This window comes from Pan paniscus, chromosome 8 (assembly GCF_029289425.2).
Source record: "Pan paniscus chromosome 8, NHGRI_mPanPan1-v2.0_pri, whole genome shotgun sequence".
NCBI classification, from domain to species: domain Eukaryota; kingdom Metazoa; phylum Chordata; class Mammalia; order Primates; family Hominidae; genus Pan; species Pan paniscus.
The window spans coordinates 39556153-39575518 of NC_073257.2; the positions used below are offsets into that span (position 1 = coordinate 39556153).

Consider the following 19366-nt stretch of genomic DNA (forward strand, 5'->3'; position numbering starts at 1 on the left):
CATAAGCTGTGTTATAGCATTACTGCCCTATATCATTAATTATACACTGTTCATAATATATTATTATCCTTGCACTTCCTCTCTAATGTCCAATTTCACCCCACTTTTTGCACTCCCCCCACCTCCAGTATCTCACTAAAATATTCATAAAGGAACAAAGTTTGCTGCATTTTCAGGGTCAATCTAAATAATCCCACTCAGGTAGAGGTAGTTCTTGTAAAGACCTCTCAGCCAGACACCAAAGATTGTGTTCCACTTGAGTGAAAATCACAGGGTTGACGATTGTCATGAGAACCCTCTATTCATGGACTTGCCTGGTTCTATTTGTCAGGGTTTTCTTAACATGAGTGACCCCATTTTGATTCTGACAACTTTCACAGCTCTCTTCGCTGAACCTTTCCTGTATTGTCCCAGAGATCGGCATAATGACCATTATGTAGTCAGGTATCAGAAAAGCTGTGTCTTTCACATGGACACAAAGAGGGGAACAACATACACTGGGGCCTGTTGTGGGGGGTTGAGGGGAGGGAGAGCATCAGGACAAATAGCTAACACATGCTGGCCTTAATATTTAGGTGATGTGTTGATAGATGCAGCAAACCACCATGGCACATGTTTACCTATGTAGCAAATCTGCACGTTCTGCACATGTATCCTGAACTTAAAGTAAAATAAAATAAAATAAAAAATTAAAAAGAAAAGCCGTATTATTACTGTATCTGACATCAAAAGAACATAATATACTAAAACTGGAGAGTTACTGTTCCTGAGATAAAATTTAATGTAAAGCAAATTTACCTTCTATCCTATTTCAAGCATATGCTCAAAAAATTAAGAACACCTTGCCAGTTTTAATTACTAAATATTTTGGTTTTAAAACTAAATTTGTTTCATTTTAAATTTCCATTTAGCCTGCAGGGGTGTCCAATCTTTTGGCTTCCCTGGGACACACATAAGACCTACTAACACTCGTGATAGCTGATCAGCTAAAAAAAAAAATTGCAAAAAGATCTCATAATTTTTTTAAGAGAGAGTCTTGCCCTGTCGTCCAGGATTGAGTGCAGTAGCAAGATCTCAGCTCACTGCAGGCTCCACCTCCTGGGTTCAAAGGATTCTCCTCCTCAGCCTCTGGAGTTGCTGGGATTACAGGCATGCGTCACCGCACCTGGCTAATTTTTGTATTTTTAGTACAGATAGGGTTTTGCCATGTTGGCCAGGCTGGTCTTGAACTCCTGACCTTAAAAGATCCGCCAGCCCTGGCCTCCCAAAAGTGCTGGGATTACAAGTGTGAGTCACGGCGCCCTGCAAAGAGCTTATAATGTTTTAATATTTGTTGGGCAGCATTCAAAGTTGTCCTGGGCCACGGGAGCCCATGGGTTGAGACAGCATGATCTACAGCTTACTCTTCTCCAAATACTAAAACATACCATTAATTACCTTCCTTAATTTTAAGAAAATAGCCTTTTAGCCCATCAGAAGCCAATTTGAAAGAGAAGAGATATAGGTAACAAGAGGCTAGGATAAGCTGGGCAGTAAATGTATCTCTGAGGGAAAACCTTCCAGATTGAAATACACAGCAATAAGATTGCTTTTACCTGGCCCTACATTCTTTTTTACAGGATACTAACAGCATTGTAATAATAGAGAATTCAAAAACTATCTAAAGACTATTTTTTTAAATTACTGTTATTCAAGCATTAAAAAAGCAAAACCAAAACAGCCTGTGTCCAGGGCTCCAATCAATCAAGCAACGGGAATCTCAGAGCAAGGGAACAGGCTCTGCTGGTCATATTTTCTCGTTTTCCTTTCTCGATTTTCCTGAAAATTTTGAAGGTCACAGAGGTAGAGATGAAAATCTAAGATCACCAAGACTTAAGAAGGCATGGGATGGTGAAAGCTATTTTTAATTATAGTATTGACCTCAAGATCGACTGACCCAATAATCCTTATAGAAATACTGTAGGAAGAACGTTTAACTTTTATTCATTTATTTTATTTATTTGCTGCTTCTGAACATTGATGCTTCGTGTCTCTTGCGGGGGTGGGGCATAGGAGGCCTCTTGGCGACCGCGGGGGTAGGGAGCACGAAGTCCAGGGGCGGCGGGAGCTCTGGGTCGTCCAAGGGTGGTGGCAGTGGCGGCAGGAAGTAGTCTGGCAGGGAGGGGAAGCCCCTGCCGCCTGTGTTCTTGGCCTTGGGGAGCGTGGCGGGGCTGCTGCTGGTGTCCCTGGACCTCTGCACCAGAGGAGGCGGGGCAGGCTGGACTTGGGGCCATGCGGGGCCCAGGGTGCTCCTGCCGGTTCCCGAAGGCTGGCTTCTTATCCTGCAAACAAGCGACAGCAGCATTCATTATTTTAAAATTTTTGAAATTTTAAATATATTGTTATTAATTAATGGAGACAGGGTCTCACTCTGTCGCCCAGGCTGAGTGCAATGGCGCGATCTGGGCTCACTGCAGCCTCGATCTCCTGAGCTCAAGCGATCCTCCCGCCTCAGTCTCGTGAGTAGCATTCTTTATTCTTGACAAAACAGCCCCAGTGGACAGGACCATGCCATAGATAGGCGAGGTCTCTGTCTGCCCCCTGGGGAGCCTCCGTCCCTCAGTCACTGAGACCCCTGGTTGTTCATGAGCTCATCTTCACTCTGGAATAGGGAAATGACTCTAAATGGTCTTTAATAATAATAATAATTATTATTATTATTATTATTATTGAGACGGAGTCTTGCTCTGTCACCCAGGCTGGAGTGCAGTGGCGCCATCTCGGTTCACTGCAACCTCTGCCTCCTGGGTTCAAGCGATTCTCCTGCCTCAGCCTCTGGAGTAGCTGGGACTACAGGTGCTGGCTACCACGTCCAGCTAATTTTTGTATTTTTAGTGGAGATGGGGTTTCACCATGTTGGTCAGGCTGGTCTTGAACTCCTGACCTCATGATCTGCCTGCCTCTGCCTCCCAAAGTGCTGGAATTACAGGCACGAGTCACCGCACCTGGCTTTTGTGTGTGTGTGTGTGTGTGACAGGATCTCGCTGTGTCACCCAGGCTGGAGTGCAGTGGTGCAAGCTCGACTCACTGCAACCTCTGCCTCTAGGGCTCAGTGATCCTCATGCCTCAGCCTCCTGAGTTGCTGGGATGACAAGCATGTGCCACCATGCCCAGCTAATTTTTGTATTTTTTGTAGAGAGAGTTTTTTGCCATGTTGCTCAGGCTGGTCTCCAACTCCTGGGCTCAAGTGATCTGCCCACCTCGGCCTCCCAAATAACAGGTGTGAGCCACCTCACCCGGACAGTTTACCTTTTCTCAACTGCATGAAAGTTGGCTGGTTCACCGGGTATAAAATGAGCCCTGTAGTCCCTATTATGACCTGTGTCTCAGATCGTGATGAGATCAAATGAGATATATATATATATATATGAGTTCTAAAAAGAAAAATTATCAGCATGCTACTGGTAGAAACCAGAATGCCAAATTTGGCTAAAGTCTATTAGAGGCATAGCCCTTCCTCTGCCAATGCTGGAATACATTATAATAATTTGTATTTATATAATGAAACGTCCCCAGGCAGCTGGATTGAATCCCTCTGTTCTAGTGGTAATTATCATCCAATTGACATTTCATCAGGGTTCCAGTTTATTTCTTCCTCTGCTTAATAGTTTCTTACCACTGAAGATTAAATCTGCAAATTTTTTTTCTAAGAAAGTGCCTTGTGATTTAGTTTCTATTTTATTTAGTTTATTTACTTAGCATGATAAGCTAATTAACTGGCGATGTACTTTTTCCTTTTTAAAAAATTTCTGAGCAGGTAGCTTGGGTATTGACGTTCACATATAGTTAAGTGATTTCTATTCTGGGATTCTTTTATTTCTTTCAGCATTTTTAAATGCTTTCCTTTGATTGGCATTGTAGAAATAATGAAAATAGTAATAGCTGACAGCGCATTGCATGAGAAGCAGAGGCTTGAGAAGATAATGAGAACATTAAAGAAATACAACTTTTACAGGCCTGCAGTGGTTGTCAAAGTTATAAGAAGTTCAATAAATACTAAGATGTAATTGTTTTCACCACTGACTGATGGACAAAATGAAGGGGTGAAAGAAGTGAAAAATTGCTAAAGTGAAGCACCCTGCCTGTCCTAGCTGGGTGATATGCTATTGTCACAGTTATTTAAGGTTGTTTTGAATCACATGTGAGAAATACTCAACAGAATTTATACAGTCAACTGAGAGGTTTTGAACTAGATTAGTAACTAAATCATAATTATTAACTATGATTTTAAGATAGATTTAAGTGAATCCTCATTGACCTATTTGGTTGAAAAAATGTTATGGAGGATGTCATACCTATTGGCTATTATTTTAAAATGTATTTTCTCCTCCATCACCCTGGGGATGTATGTAGGACATTAATGGGGAAAATAGACAATGCAAATTTTTAGTGTAACCTTTTTTATCTCTTTTTAAGACAAGGTCTTTAACTATCACGTAGGCTGGAGTGCAGTGGTGTGATCACAGCTCACTGCAGCCTTGAAATCCTGGGCTCAAGCAATTCAAACACCTCAGCCACCCAAGTAGCTAGGACCACAAATGCACACCACCAAGCCTGGCTAATTTTTTAATTTCTTGTAAAGATGAGCCCTTGTTCTGTCGCCCAGGCTGGTCTGGAACTCCGGAGCTCAAGCAATTCTCCTGTTTCGGCCTCCCAAAGTACTGGGATTACAGGCGTAAGCCACCGTACCCAACCTGTTTGCCTGTTTTCTCTCTCTCTCTCTCTTTTTTTTTTTTTTTGAGATGAAGTCTCACTCTGTCGCCCCAGGCTGGAGCGCAGTAACGCGATCTCGGCTCACTGCAAGCTCCACCTCCCGGGTTCACGCCATTCCCCGGCCTCAGCCTCCCAAATAGCTAGGACTACAGGCTCCTACCACCAAGCCCGGCTAATTTTTTTTCTTTTTTTGTATTTTTAGTAGAGACGGGGTTACCCCATGGTCTCGATCTCCTGACCTCGTGATCCGCCCGCATCAGCCTCCCAAAGTGCTGGAATTACAGGCGTGAGCCACCGCGTGTTTTCTATTTTTAAAAGAGCAGTTATTGGAACAATGCGAATGGTTGAGAACATGGGCTTTGGGGGACGGCTGGATGGAATGTATGTCAGCTGCTTGCTGGTTTTACCTTCGATGTTTCAGCATGTGTTTGCGCCTTTTCCAGAACAGCACTGACAGAATGTGCAGCCTGGGGCATCTGTCCATTGGGCTTGGTGATGCCTTTTATAGGTCCTGAGAGGGAGGAAGTGAGAAAAGAAGAGTGAGCAAAGAATTTTCAACATTCTTGAAAGTTAATCTGAAAATACAAAGCAGTTTACATCTATAAAGCAAAGAAAGATACTTCCTGGCTACTTCTTACAAAAAATAAATAAATAAATAAAAACAAAGCAAAGAGAGCAATTCACAGGCATGACGTGGTACACAAAACCTTATGAAAAAGCTGAGGTTCTGTGACAAAACTTTATATGAGATTCAGCAAAAGATTCAGGAAGGTGAGTAGGGTATTTGATAAAGCCCACCGAGGAGGGTCTGGATTAACTGGGATTGTGGAGAGGAATAGTATGTTTTACTCTTGAAAACCTTTCAATAATTGAAGAATAAACCTTGAAAACCAATTTTCTTTCAAAAAAATTGTATTGTTGATTTCCTTAAAATGTATTTATCTAGTTTCATACCGTGCTGAGTACAGGAACAATGTTTGAACATTGTCCTCAACAAAGAGTATATTGAGCTGAGTGCGATGCCTCACGCCTCTAATCCCCGCACTTTGAGAGGCTGAGGCAGGCAGATCACGAGGTCAGGAGCTCGAGACCATCCTGGCCAACGTGGTGAAACCCTGTATCTACTAAAAATACAAAAATTAGCTGGGCGTGGTGGCACATGCCTGTAGTCCCAGCTACTCAGTAGGCTGAGGCACGAGTGTCGCTGAACCTGGGAGGCGGAGGTTGTAGTGAGCCGAGATCACGCAACTGCTCTCCAGCCTGGTGACAGGGTGAGACTCAGTCTCAACAACAGCAACAACAACAACAACAACAACAACAACAAAAGAGTACATTGGACACAGAAACAATGGAAGTAATCTGGAATTAGATGTGAGTTTTTTTGTTTTCCCCAAAAGTCCTGGTATTACGATTTTATTTTCTTGCCTTTTAATTTGTCCTTTTGACACAAAGCTTGACTCATGGAAGGTCTGCAGTTGTTAAAGAATCAGACAGAGGAAGCTCTACGTTGATTTCTCGGCTCCTTAGAAAGGATCCCGCCAAGGTTGGCTGCCTCTCCACATCCGGGCTGTTTCTCCTGCAAGTGAATTGCTGCCCAGCCCACACCAGAAGGTCTTCCGCTCCTCTCCCTGTGAATGCAGAGATGCTTTAGCCATGCTCAGCACCACTGTTCTATCTAATATTCACAAACTGCCTGTTTATTTCTTCAACTAGTTTTCCAGTAATTTGAGAAACCTATTAATCTACATGACAACTCAAAGAATGACTTCAGGAGATTAGGAAAAAAGCAAAAAAGAAGGCAGTGGGGGATATTTGGCTGGGTTCTGGTGGCTCATTCCTGTAATCACAGCCCTAGGGGAGGCCAAGGCAGGCGCATCACTTGAAGTCAGGAGTTCAAGGACAGACTGGCCAATTTGATGAAACCCAGTCATTACTAAACATACAAAAAATTTAGTCGGGCATCGTGACCCACGCCTCTAATCCCAGCTACTTGGGAGGCTAAAGCAGGAGGATCACATGAACTCAGGAAGCAAGGGTTGCAGCGAGCTGACATCGTGACATAGCATTCCAGCCTGGGTGACAGAATGAGACTCAGTCTCAAAAAAAAGAATGATACCAGGGGAAAATGTAGGGGTGGGTTGCCCCTCCACACCTGTGGGTGTTTCTCGTAAGGTGGAACGAGAGACTTAGGAAAGAAAAAGACACAGAGACAAAATATAGAGAAAGAAATAAGGGAACCCGGGGAACCAGCGTTCAGCATATGGAGGATCCCACCAGCCTCTGAATTCCCTTAGTATTTATTGATCATTTGTGGGTGTTTCTCGAAGAGGGGGATGTGTCAGGGTCACAAGACAATTGTGGGGAGAGGGTCAGCAGACAAACAAAGGTCTTTGCATCATAGACAATGTAAAGGATTAAGTGCTGTGCTTTTAGATATGCATCCACATAAACATCTCAATGCTTTACAGAGCAGTGTTGCTGCCCGCAGTTCCCTCCTCCAGCCCTAAGGCGGTTTTTCCCTATCTCAGTAGATGGAGCATACAATCGGGTTTTATACCGAGACATTCCATTGCCCAGGGACAGGCAGGAGACAGATGCCTTCCTCTTGTCTCAACTGCAAGAGGCATTCCTTCCTCTTTTACTAATCCTCCTCAGCACAGACCCTTTACGGGTGTCGGGCTGGGGGACGGTCAGGTCTTTCCCTTCCCACGAGGCCATATTTCAGACTATCACATGGGGAGAAACCTTGGACAATACCTGGCTTTCCTAGGCAGAGGTCCCTGTGGCCTTCCGCAGTTTTTGTGTCCCTGGGTACTTGAGATTAGGGAGTGGTGATGACTCTTAAGGAGCATGCTGCCTTCAAGCATCTGTTTAACAAAGCACATCTTGCACCGCCCTTAATCCATTCAACTCTGAGTTGACACAGCACATGTTTCAGAGAGCACGGGGTTGGGGGTAAGGTCACAGAATCTCAAGGCAGAAGAATTTTTCTTAGTACATAACAAAATGGAGTCTCCTATGTCTACTTCTTTCTACACAGACACAGTAACAATCTGATCTCTCTTGCTTTTCCCCACAGGAAAATGGTGGGAAGGGGGAGAAAGATAAGAGACTACAAATTGGATTCCGTGTGCACTGCTTGGGTGATTGGTTCACCAAAATCTCACAAATCTCCACTAAAGGAGTTACTCAATAACTAAATACTACCTGTTTGCCAAAAATTTATGAAAAGAAAAATTAAAAATTTTTAAAAATTGTGACAATTGAGTGTCGTACTTTCAAGTTACAAAGGCACATCTATCATGAGGCTTAATTATTCTAATGTTTAAAGAAATGAAAAGAACAACCAGAGTTTAAATAGAAAAGCTGTCAGCATTTCATCTACAGCAATGAAACCTGTAGCATGCATTTTGTATTTTGAAACTTAGTTTTCAGCCAGCCTAGGGGAAGAAGAGGAGGAAACAGAGCTGGGCATTGGGGTAGGTAGGAGGAAAGTAAGAAACCGGCTGGAAACAGCAGGGAAAGAAGAAGGGATCAGGACTCGAGGCAGAGCCAGTCCTCCTGGTTGGGGCCTGGGCATAGGAAAGCAAACTCTAGGCAGGAGGAAGGAGCCCCAGGCTGTGGATGCCTCTGGGGGAACTTGGGTCAGCAATGGCCAGAGGAGCTCCTTAACTTAAGCAGTATCTGCCGCCTCCCTACCTTTGGGTGTCTTCTGGTGGCCAATGTGCTGCTGTCAGGACTCTTGCTGGCTCCCAAATTCAACTGGGCAGCCTCCAAAGCAGTGGAGTCCAGCGCTACTGCTGCCTCTGCCTCGTGGATCTCAGAGCTGCAGGACAGCTTCACCCATCACACCCTCAGATAGCCCCACTTGTGGCTGGCATTGGGGGACAGCATGTTCTGGGCACCTCTGCTCTTGTATATCGTGGCCTGCATTTTCGCAGTCTGCATGCTGGTAGACGTCAGAGCCACAAGCTGGCTCTGTGAACCCTTGTGCCAATTGGGGCTGGCTTTGGTGCATATGCAACAGTTCAGTGTGGGCCCCATGGGGCACCCCTACTCTTCTCAGGCAGCTTGGGTCTTCGCTTGCACCCAAGTCTGCAGGGCTCAACACCTATCGCCTCTTCCTGGCAAAAGCATGGCTGGCACGGGTAGCCCTGGGCCATGGGGTGGCACTGCGCTAGCGGCCTGCACCCCGTGTCACCCCCGTACTCTGAGCTGACTTGTCTGCTAAAAAAAAACCTGCCAACCTGTCTGGTTTATTTTAGAAGGGCCTGGATGCAACAAGCCTGAGAGCTGTGGCTTGGGGAGGAGAGAGCACAGATTCATCCTCCTTCCACCACTGCCCAACAACTGAAAACCACCAACTGAGGACCACCAACTGAAGAGAAACAACTGAGGGTACCAACTGAGGGCACTAACCAAAGGCAACCAATGAGGACACACACTGAAGGCCACCAAGTGAAAGCCAGTTGCCCTGCCAACCAGACTGTATCCTGGTTACAGGAAACAATCAGGCCCAGAATCCTTTGCATGTGTCCCCCCAACTTGGAATTCAGAGCTCAAGCATCAGGCTCTTAAGGCCCCGCCCTGCCAGTGGACTCGCCCCACCTCATTTATTGCTGGCTGCTGGGAGCTTTCAGGTTGCTCACTGTGATGAAGTTCCTAGGGATCATCACCTTACAATGAATTATGCTAAAATTACTGAAACCAAATCTGCTTCATGTACTATCTGGGATTCATAGAACCCCACTTTCCCCCATAACCTCTGAAATTTTTGCAAACTAAAAAAAGACAAATTTCTGCAGCTGCTTTCAGAAAAACACATTGCCATGAGCTATGCCTACACTATAATGACAAATCATATTTCATACATATATATACATATTCAATCCACACATATTCCATTTACATTTCTGAAAATAACACATGTATTCAATCAAATTAACAAGAGTAATAGAAGACATTTTCTAAAATGTATACACTAAGTATATCACAGTTTTCTAGTGATCATTTTGATACAGCAACTTAGAATCTATGGCTTCAACACACAAAGAGGCTTACATAAGAGAAAAGCACCACATAATTCACGATTTGAAATGTGATCATCATTGCTACTTTTAACTGGCAATTACCCAGGAAATGTATTGTAAACTCCTTTGTGACTATGGCGACTCATTTAATCTTTGTGATCCTTGGTCTGATTTTCTCAAAAAGGTGAGTAACACCATTTTATAAACTTGCTCTAAAAATTAAATGATAGAAAAATAATCCTTCTCTATATATTGAACACTAACAAAATTATAGGCATTGTGTCCAGATTTTTGCACACTTACCTTATCGAAGCCTCATAACAACCCTATCTTTTAAATTACAGGCATTTTGTCCACCCAAATTTTTACTCATTTAACTTACGGAAGCCTCATAAGAATCCCCTCTTTTATAGACAAGCAAAGTGAGGTTCTGAGGAGTTAAAAACACATTCATGATCACATCCTAATGAGTGTTGGAACTTGGATTCAACTCCAGTTCTCTCTGATGCCAAAGGTGGTGCAAACTTAATGAAGACCAAGTTATACCCAGCACGTGGAGGGATCAAACATGTGAATTCCCTTTCTCTATCCTCTTATGTGTGAATTTCAATGGCTTTCACAGCCTCAGAACAATCCTAAACTCCCGCCCAGGTTGCCTTGCAGTCATTCCCTTCTTCTTGGAAATGCTGGGAATCTGCATATTTAGACCACAAGCATCTCCTTGGAAACAGGTTTGTTGATCAAGGAATGAAATTTTTGGCCTAGGATGGTGACTCACGCCTATAATCCCAGTACTTAGGGAAGCTAAGGTGAGCAGATCACCTGAGGTCAGGAGTTCGAGACCGGCCTGACCAACATGGTGAAACCCCATCTCTCCTAAAAAGAACATTGGTCAGGCCTGATGGTGCATGCCTCTAATCCCAGCTACACGGGAGGCTAAGGCAGGAGAATCGCTTGAACCCAGAAGGCAGAGGTAATAGTGACCTAAATTATAGGTATTGTGTCCAGATTTTACACACTTACCTTATAGAAGCCTCACAGAAACTCTCTTTTAAATTACAAACATTTTTGCCTTGGTTTTTACACACCTTATGGAAGCCTCATAACAATCACATCTTTTATAGATGAGAAAACTGAGGCTTTGGATGCCTCTGGGGGAAACGCGGGCCATCAGCAGCCAGAGGAGCTCCTGAATCTAAACAGTATCCGTCGCCTCCCTACCTTTCGGGGTCTTCTGGTGGCCAATGTGCCGCTGTCAGGACACTCACTGGCTCCCAAATTCGATTGGGCAGCCTCCAGAGCAGTGGGGTCCTGCGCTACTACCACCTCCACTTCGTGGATCTCAGAGCTGCAGGAAAGCTTCACCCACCGCACCCTGAGCTAGCCCAATTGCGGCTCGCAGTGGGGGACAGCGTGTTCCGGGTGCCTCTGGTCCTGTATATCGCAGCTTGTGCCTTCGCTGTCTGCACACTCGTAGATGTCAGAGCCACAGGCACAGTCAGGCTCTGCAGAACGCCTTTGCCAGCCCTGACTGGGGCTGGCTTTGGTGCACATGCGACAGTTCAGTGTGGGCCCCATGGGGCACCCCTGCTCTTCTCAGGCAGCTTGGGCCTTCCCTTGCCCCCACGACTGCAGAGCTCAACACCTATCGCCTCTTCCTGGCAAAGGCATGGCTGGCACGGGCAGCCCTGGGCCATGAGGCGACACTGCACTAGCATCCCGCAACCCGCTTCACCCCTGTACCCTGAGCTGACTTGTCTGCTAAAAAAATCCTGCCACCTGTCTGGTTTATTTTAGAAGGGCCTGGAGGCAACAAGCCTGAGAGCTGTGACTGGGGGAGGAGAGAGCACAAATGGATTCATCCTCCTCCCACCACTGCCCAACAACTGAAGACCACCAACTGAGGACCACCAACTGAAGAGAAACAACTGAGGACCACCAACTGAAGAGAAACAACTGAGGGCACTAAACGAAGGCAACCAATGAGAACACCCACTGAAGGCCACCAAGTGAAGGCCAGTTGTCCTGCCAACCAGAATGCATCCTGGTTCTGGGGAAACAATCAGGGCCAGAATCCCCTGCATGCATCCCCACAAACTTCGGACTTGAGAGCACAGGCACATGGCTCACAAGGCCTCGCCCTGCCAGCGGCCCCACCCCACCTTTCATTCATTGCTGGCTGCTGGGACCTTTCAGGTTTCTCATTGTGAAGAAGTTCCGAGGGATCATCACCTTACAATGAATGATGCTAAAATTACTGAAACCAAATCTACCTCATGCAGTGTCTGACATTCATAGAAGCCCCTTTCCCCCATAATCTCTGAAACACTAACAAACTGGAAATAAGAGTGATTTCTTCAGGTGCTTTCAGAAAAAAACATTGCCATGAACTAAGCCTACTCTATAATGTCCAGTCATATTTCATATATACACATACAAGTCCAATCAATATATATTCCATTTACGTTTTTGAAAATAACACATATTTGCAATCAAATTAACAGGACTAATGGGAGAAATTTTCTAAAATTTACACACTAACTACATCACATTTTTCTAATGATCGCTTTGATAGAGCAACTTAGAATATATGGTTTCAAAACACCAAAAGGATTATGTAAGTGAAAACTACCACATAATACAAAATTTTCAATGTGATCATTATTGCTACTTTTAACTAGAAATTACACAATGAACGCATTGTGAACTGCTGTGTGACTTTGGTGATCTATTTATTCTTTCTGATCATTGGTTTCATCGTCTAAGAAATATGAGTATCACCAATTTTATAAACTGGCTCTGAAAATTAGATGAGAGAATATAATCTCGTTCTCCATATACTGAACACTGAAAAAATCATAGGTATTGTGTCCAGATTTTTATACACTTACTTTATAGAAGCCTCATAGAAATCCTCTCTTTTAAGTTACAAGCATTTTGCCATGGTTTTTACACACTTACCTTATGGAAGCCTCATAACAATCACATCGTTTACAGATGAGAAAACTGAGACTCTGGATGCCTCTGCAGGAATCTTGGGCCAGCAATGGCTAGAGGAGTTCCTAAACTTCAGCAGTATCTGTCACCTCCCTACCTTTGGGCGTCTCCTGGTGCTGCTGTCAGGTCCCTCACTGGCTCCCAAATTCAACTGGGCAGGTTCCATAGCAGTGGAGTCTGGTGCTAGGGCCACCACCTCGTGGATCTCAAAGCTGCAGGACAGCTTCACTCTCCGCATTCTGAGCAGACCCCACTTGCAACTGGCAGCAGGGGCAGCATGTTCCGGGTGCCTCTGCTCCTGTATATCGCAGCCTGCGCCTTCGTTGTATGCACACTTGTAGACGTCAGAGCCACAGGCTGGCTCTGCAGAAACCTTGTGCCGGCCCTGACTGGGGCTGGCTTTGGTGCACATGCGACAGTTCAGTGTGGTCCCCATGGGGCACCCCTGCACTTCTCAGGCAGCTTGGGTGTTCGCTTGTCCCCAAGTCTGCAGAGCTCAACACCTATCGCCTCTTCCTGGCAAAGGTATGGCTGGCACGGGCACCCCTGGGCCATGGGGTGGCACTGCGCTAGCAGCCTGCACCCTGTGTCACCCCGTACCCTGAGCTGACTTGTCTGTTAAGGAAAACCTGCCAACCTGTCTGGTTTATTTTAGAAGGGCCCGGAGGCAGCAAGCCTGAGAGCTGTGACTGGGGGAGGAGAAAGCACAGTTTCATCCTCCTTCCACCACTGCCCTACAACTGAAGACCACCAACTGAGGACCACCACCTGAAGAGCGCCAACTGATGGTACCAACTGAGGGCACTATCTGAAGGCAACCAATGAGGACACCCACTGAAGGCCACCAAGTGAAGACCAGTTGCCCTGCCAACCAGACCACATCCTGGTTCAGAGGAAACAATCAGGTCCAGAATCCCCTGCATGCATCCCCACAAACTTGGCACTTGAGAGCACAGGCACATGGCTGACAAGGCCCCGCCCTGCCAGCAGCCCCGCCCCACCTTTCATTCATTGCTCACCGCTGGGACCTTTCAGGTTTCTCATTGTGAAGCAGTTACTAGGGATCATCACCTTACAATGAATGATGCTAAAATTACTGAAACCAAATCTGCCTCACGCAATCTCTGAAACATTAACAAACTAGAAATAAGAGAGATTTCTGCAGGTGCTTTCACAAAACAACATTGTCATGAGCTAAGCCTACTCTGTAATATGAAGTTATATTTCATATGTACACATATATATCCCATCCACATATATTCGATTTACATTTTTGAAAATGACACACATGTTCAATCAAATTAACAAGATTAACAGAAGAAAGTTTAGAAAATTTACACAGAAAGTACATCACATTTTTCTAATAATCATTTTGATAGAGCAACTTAGAATCTATGCTTTCAACAAAGCAAGAAGCTTACGTAAGAGAAAACCACCACAAAACACGAGATTTTCAATGTGATCATCATTGCTACTGTTAACTAGAAATTACCCAGTAAATGTATTGTGAACTGCTTTGTGACTATGGTGATTTATTTAGTCTTTCTGATCCTTTATTTGATTGTCTAAGAAATATGAGTATCCCCAATTTTATAAACTTGGTCTAAAAATTAATGGTCTAAAAAATGAGAGAAAGATAATCTTCCTCGTCCACCTATTGAACACTTACAAAATTGTAGACATTGTGTCCAGACTTTTACCCACTTACCTCATAGAAGCCTCACAATAACGCTCTCTTTTAAATTACAAGCATTTTGCCATGGTTTTTACACACTTACCTTATGGAAGCCTCGTAACAATCATATCTTCTATAGATGAGCAAACTGCGCTCAGATGAGTTAAAAACACATTCACCATCACATCATAAAGAGTGATGGAAGTGGTATTCAAATCTAGTTTTCTCTGACGCCAAAAATTGTGCGTGTTAAGGAGGACCAAGTTAGACTCAGAACATAGAGGGATCAAAACATGTGGATTCTCTTTTCTACCCCCTCGTGTGTTAATTTCAATGCCTTGCACTACCTCAGAGCAATCCTAAACTCCCTCCCAGGTTGCCTTGCTGTGGTTCCCTTTTTCTTGGGGATGATGAGGAATCTGCATATTTAGACCACAAGCATCACCTTTTAACAGGTGTGGTGATCACGAAATGAAATTTGCTAGGCCATATGTTACTAAGTGTGAAATTGTCCAGCTTCTCTGCAATAAATAAAGGGGCTATTCCATGTAAAAAATCACATCATCCACTAAATTTGTGCAGAAAGATTTGGAACTATGCTGCAGGAGCATCTTACTGACAGCTGTGCAGGAAGACCAGCCAAAACACACAAAGCAGGAGCAGCTCCCAAGGCCAGGTGTGGTGGTTCTTGCCTGTCATCCCAACAAAGCGGGAGGCCAACGTGAGTGAATCACTTGAGGCCAGGGGTTTGAGACCAGCCTGGGCAACACAGTGAGACCCTGTCTCTACAAGAAATCATTTTTTATTATTAGAATGAAGAAGAGTACCTCTAACCCTCAGCCATTACTTTAGGAGAGAGAGCTCTGCTCTAGAACTCAACATATGAAATTGGGAGTCCCAATGTGGCTAGCTAAGTTTAAATACAAGAGCTGTCAGACATTTCCTCTACCGTAATGAAATCTGTGGCATCCTTTTTGTATTTTGAAAACTTAGTTTTGACAGGCCTAAGAAAAGAAGAAAAGGGCCCAGAAGTGGGCATTTGGGCAGGGCAATGAAAAGTAACCAGCTGGATGCAACATGGAAAGAAGAAGGGGTGGGAAGTCGAGTCACAGCAAGTCCTCCTGCTTGGGGCCTGGGCCTAGGAAAGCAAACTAGGGCAGGAGGGAGGAGCCCTAGACTGTGGATACTTGGGTCACCAGAGCTCCTAATGCCAAGTGGTATCTGTAGTCTCCCTACCTTCTGGCGTCTTCTGGTGCCGATGTGCTGCTAGTCATGTCTCCTGAATCAGACGGGGCAGGCTCCAAATCAGTGGAGTCTGGTGCTACTCCCACCGCCACCTCGTGGATCTCAGAGCTGCAGGACGGCTCCAAACACCTTATCCTGAGGTGGCTCTGCTTGGGGCTGGTATTAAGGGACAGGGTGTTCCGGCCGCCTCTGCTCCTCTGTGCTGGGGCCTGCGCCTTTGCTGGCCGCCCACTCATAGATGTCAAAGCCTCAGGATGGCTCCGCAGAAGCCCTGTGGGGGCCCTGCCTGGGGCTGGCTTTGGTGCACATGCGACAGGCCAGCGTGGTCCCCATGGGGCAACTCCGCTCTTCTCCGGCAGCTTGGGCCTTCAATTGCCCCCACCCTGCAGAGCTGAGCACCTGCCACCTGTCCCCAGGAAAGGCAACCAAATGCCACCAACTGAAGGCACCCACTGAAGGCACTAACTGAAGGTCGGTTGCCCTGCCAACCAGATCACGTCCTGCTTAGGAGGAATCAATCAGGCCTTGAGTTCCCCCCACGCGCCGCCCTTCCATTTGTGACGTGCTGTGCGAGTCCAGGCACTGGCTCACAAGGCCCCGCCCCCACAGCAGCCCGCCCCACCTTTCATTTATTAGTACCCGGTAGCAACTTTCAGGTTTCCTTACTGTGAATTATGAATATGAATTATGCGGAAATTACTGTATACCAATGTACCTCGCGCACTATCTGACATTCAAAGACCCACCTTGCCCCATCGCCTCTGATTTTTTTGGAAACTAGAAAAAAGACAAGGTTCAGCAGCTGTTTTCAGACGAAAACATTGCCATGAGCTAAGATTACTCTATGATGTCAAGTCTTATTTCATATATGAATATATATTCATATTCATAATCCAAAACACACATATTCAATCAAATTAACAAGACTAACAGAGGAAATTTTCTAAAATTTATACACTATGGACATTACATTTTTCTAATGATCACTTTGATAGAGCAACTTAGATTCTATGGTTTCCACAAATGAAGAGGCTCATGGAAAAGAAAACTGCCACATAATACAAGATTTTCAATGTGATCATCATTGCTACTTTTAAGTAGCAATTACCCAGTAAATATATTGCGAACTGCTTTGTGAGTATGGTGATTTATTTAAACTTACTGACCCTTTGATTATCTTAAAAATATGAATAATGCCAATTGTATGGACTTGTTCTAAAAATTAAAGGAGAGAAAAATAATCCTTCTTCTCCATATATTGAACGATTACCAAATTAAAGGCATTGTGTCCAGGTTTTTACACACTTACCTTACTGAAGCCTCATCATAACCCCATCTTTTAAATTACAGGCATTATTCCCAGACTTTTACATACTAATCTTATGCAAGCTTCATAAGAATCCCATCTTTTAGAGATGAGCAAACTGAGGCTCAGAGGATTTAAAAACTCATTCACCATCACTTCATAATGAGTGATGGAACTGGGATTCAAATCCAGTTCTCTCTGACACCAAAGGTGGTGCACATTCAGGAAGACCCAGTTATACCCCGCACATGGAGGGATCAAAACATGTGGATTCCCTTTCTCTACCCTCTTATGGGTAGAGAAACAATCCTAAGCTCCCTCCCTGGTTGCCCGTAGTGGACATCACTTCTTTCTGGGCGTGATTAGAAATCTGCATCTTCGGACCACAAGCATCTATAAATAGTTGTTTTGATCAAGAAATAAAATTTTCTAGGCCACAGGTTGCAAACTGGGACTTTTCTAGCTTCTCTGCAGTTAAAAAAAGGGCTATTCCATGTAAAAAAAAAACAAAAAACACAGGATCCACTGAATTTGTGCAGAAAGTTTCAGAACTATACGGCAGGAGCACCTCTAGAACTCAAGATATGAAATTGGGAGTCCCAATGTGGCTACTTAAGTTTAAATACAAGAGCTGTTGGACATTTCCTCTACAGCAATCAAATCTTACTTTTCATTTTGTATTTTGAAAACTTAGTTTTCAGCCAGCCTAGGAAAAGAAGAAGAGGGCCTCGAAGTGGGCATTTGGGCAGGGCAAGGGAAAGTAACCGGCTGGATGCAACAGGGAAAGAAGCAGCAGTGGGGAATCGAGTCAGAGCAAGTCCTCCTGCTTGGGGCCGGGGATAGGAAAGCGAACTGTCTCCTCCCTACCTTTGGGCGTCTTCTGGTAGCCAATGTGCTGTAAGTCACGGCTCCGGAATCAGGCTGGGCAGGTTTCAAATCAGTGGAATCTGGCACTTCTCCCACCTCCAACTAGTGGATCTCAGAGCTGCAGGACTGCTCCCAACACTGCACCCAGTGTTGGCCCAGCTTGGGGCTGGCATTGGGGGACAGCGTGTTCCGGGCGCCTCTGCTCCTCTGTGCTGGGGCCTGCGCCTTTGCTGGCTGCCCACTCATAGATGTCAGAGCCGCAGGACGGCTCCGCAGAAGCCCTGCGCAGGCCCTGCCTGGGGCTGGCTTTGGTGCACATGTGACAAGTCATCGTGGTCCCCATGGGGCAACTCCGCTCTTCTCGGGCAGCTTGGGCCTTCGCTTGCCCCCACGACTGCAGAGTAGAGCACCTGCCACCTCTCCCCAGGAAAGGCAACCGAATGCCACCAACTGAAGGCACCCACTGAAGGCACTAACCGAAGGCCGGTTGCCCTGCCAACCCTGTCGCGTCCTGCTTAGGACGAACCAATCAGGCCTTGAGTTCCCTCCACGCGCCGCCTTTCCATTTGTGATGTGCGAGTCCAGGCCAGGCACTGGCTGACAAGGCTCCGCCCCCAAAGCTCCCCTGCCCCACCTTTCATTCATTGATAGCTTCGAGCAATTTTCAGGTTTCCTCATTATGAATTATGACTATGAATTATTTTACAATTACTGTAACCCAATGTGCTTCGTGCACTCTCTGGCATCCAAAGGATCCTCTTTCGCCCATGGCTTGTGAGGATTTTCGAAACTGGAAAGAAGACTGATTACTGCAGTTGCTTAAAAAAAAAAACTTTGCCATGAGTTAAGTCTACTCTGTGATGTTAACATAAATGTATCATATATTTATGTATATGTATATGCACACACACACACATGCACTCAATAATTATATATTCAATTTATGTTTTTGAAAATAGCACACATATTCAAACTAGTAAGTATAATAGGGAAATTTCCTAAAACTTTTACACTAAGTACCTCATTTTTTAAAATGATTTCGTTGATAGAGCAGCTTTCTAGATGCAGCCCCGTTCACATGTGACTGGCATTTACCTTCTTTCATCAAACATGTCTTTAGAATCGACTCAAGGCAAGACGCGGTAGAAAAATGTAAGAATCAATTAGAGGAGCCATTTAACTAGTAGGTGAGACTGATAGGCATACAAGCAACTTCAATAAAAAGATATGTATTGAACGTACCTGGGGAGAAGTGCTAAGATGGGCTTCAAAAGCCCCGTATTCATGAAGATGCAATCTTTATATTTAAAATACTAGTGATACAATAAAATGTTCTACTTGATCTCTCACCTTTAATTTCATGGTATTATCATCCACCCTCTCTATTCTAACTAAATATTTCCTTCATAATCCCCAAGAAATAGCAAAACCACGGAAAACAAACATTTCAATCTTTGATTTATTGTTGAAAGAAGTGTGTCGTTGGTGCCTCAG

At 44.8% G+C, this 19366-nt stretch overlaps 1 protein-coding gene across 1 annotated transcript; it reads right to left on the reverse strand.

The window, feature by feature from the left end:
• Positions 1-1968: 1968 nt before the first annotated feature.
• On the reverse strand, positions 1969-18521 carry LOC100967804 (amyloid beta A4 precursor protein-binding family B member 1-interacting protein-like). Its single transcript, XM_063607637.1, has 4 exons — positions 17873-18521; positions 6178-6380; positions 5160-5263; positions 1969-2321 (listed from the first exon to the last, which is right to left on the reverse strand). Exons 2-4 carry the CDS (start codon positions 6212-6214, stop codon positions 1980-1982), a joined length of 483 nt encoding a protein of 160 aa, XP_063463707.1. The 5' UTR covers positions 6215-6380; positions 17873-18521; the 3' UTR covers positions 1969-1979.
• Between the last annotated feature and the right edge of the window lie 845 nt (positions 18522-19366).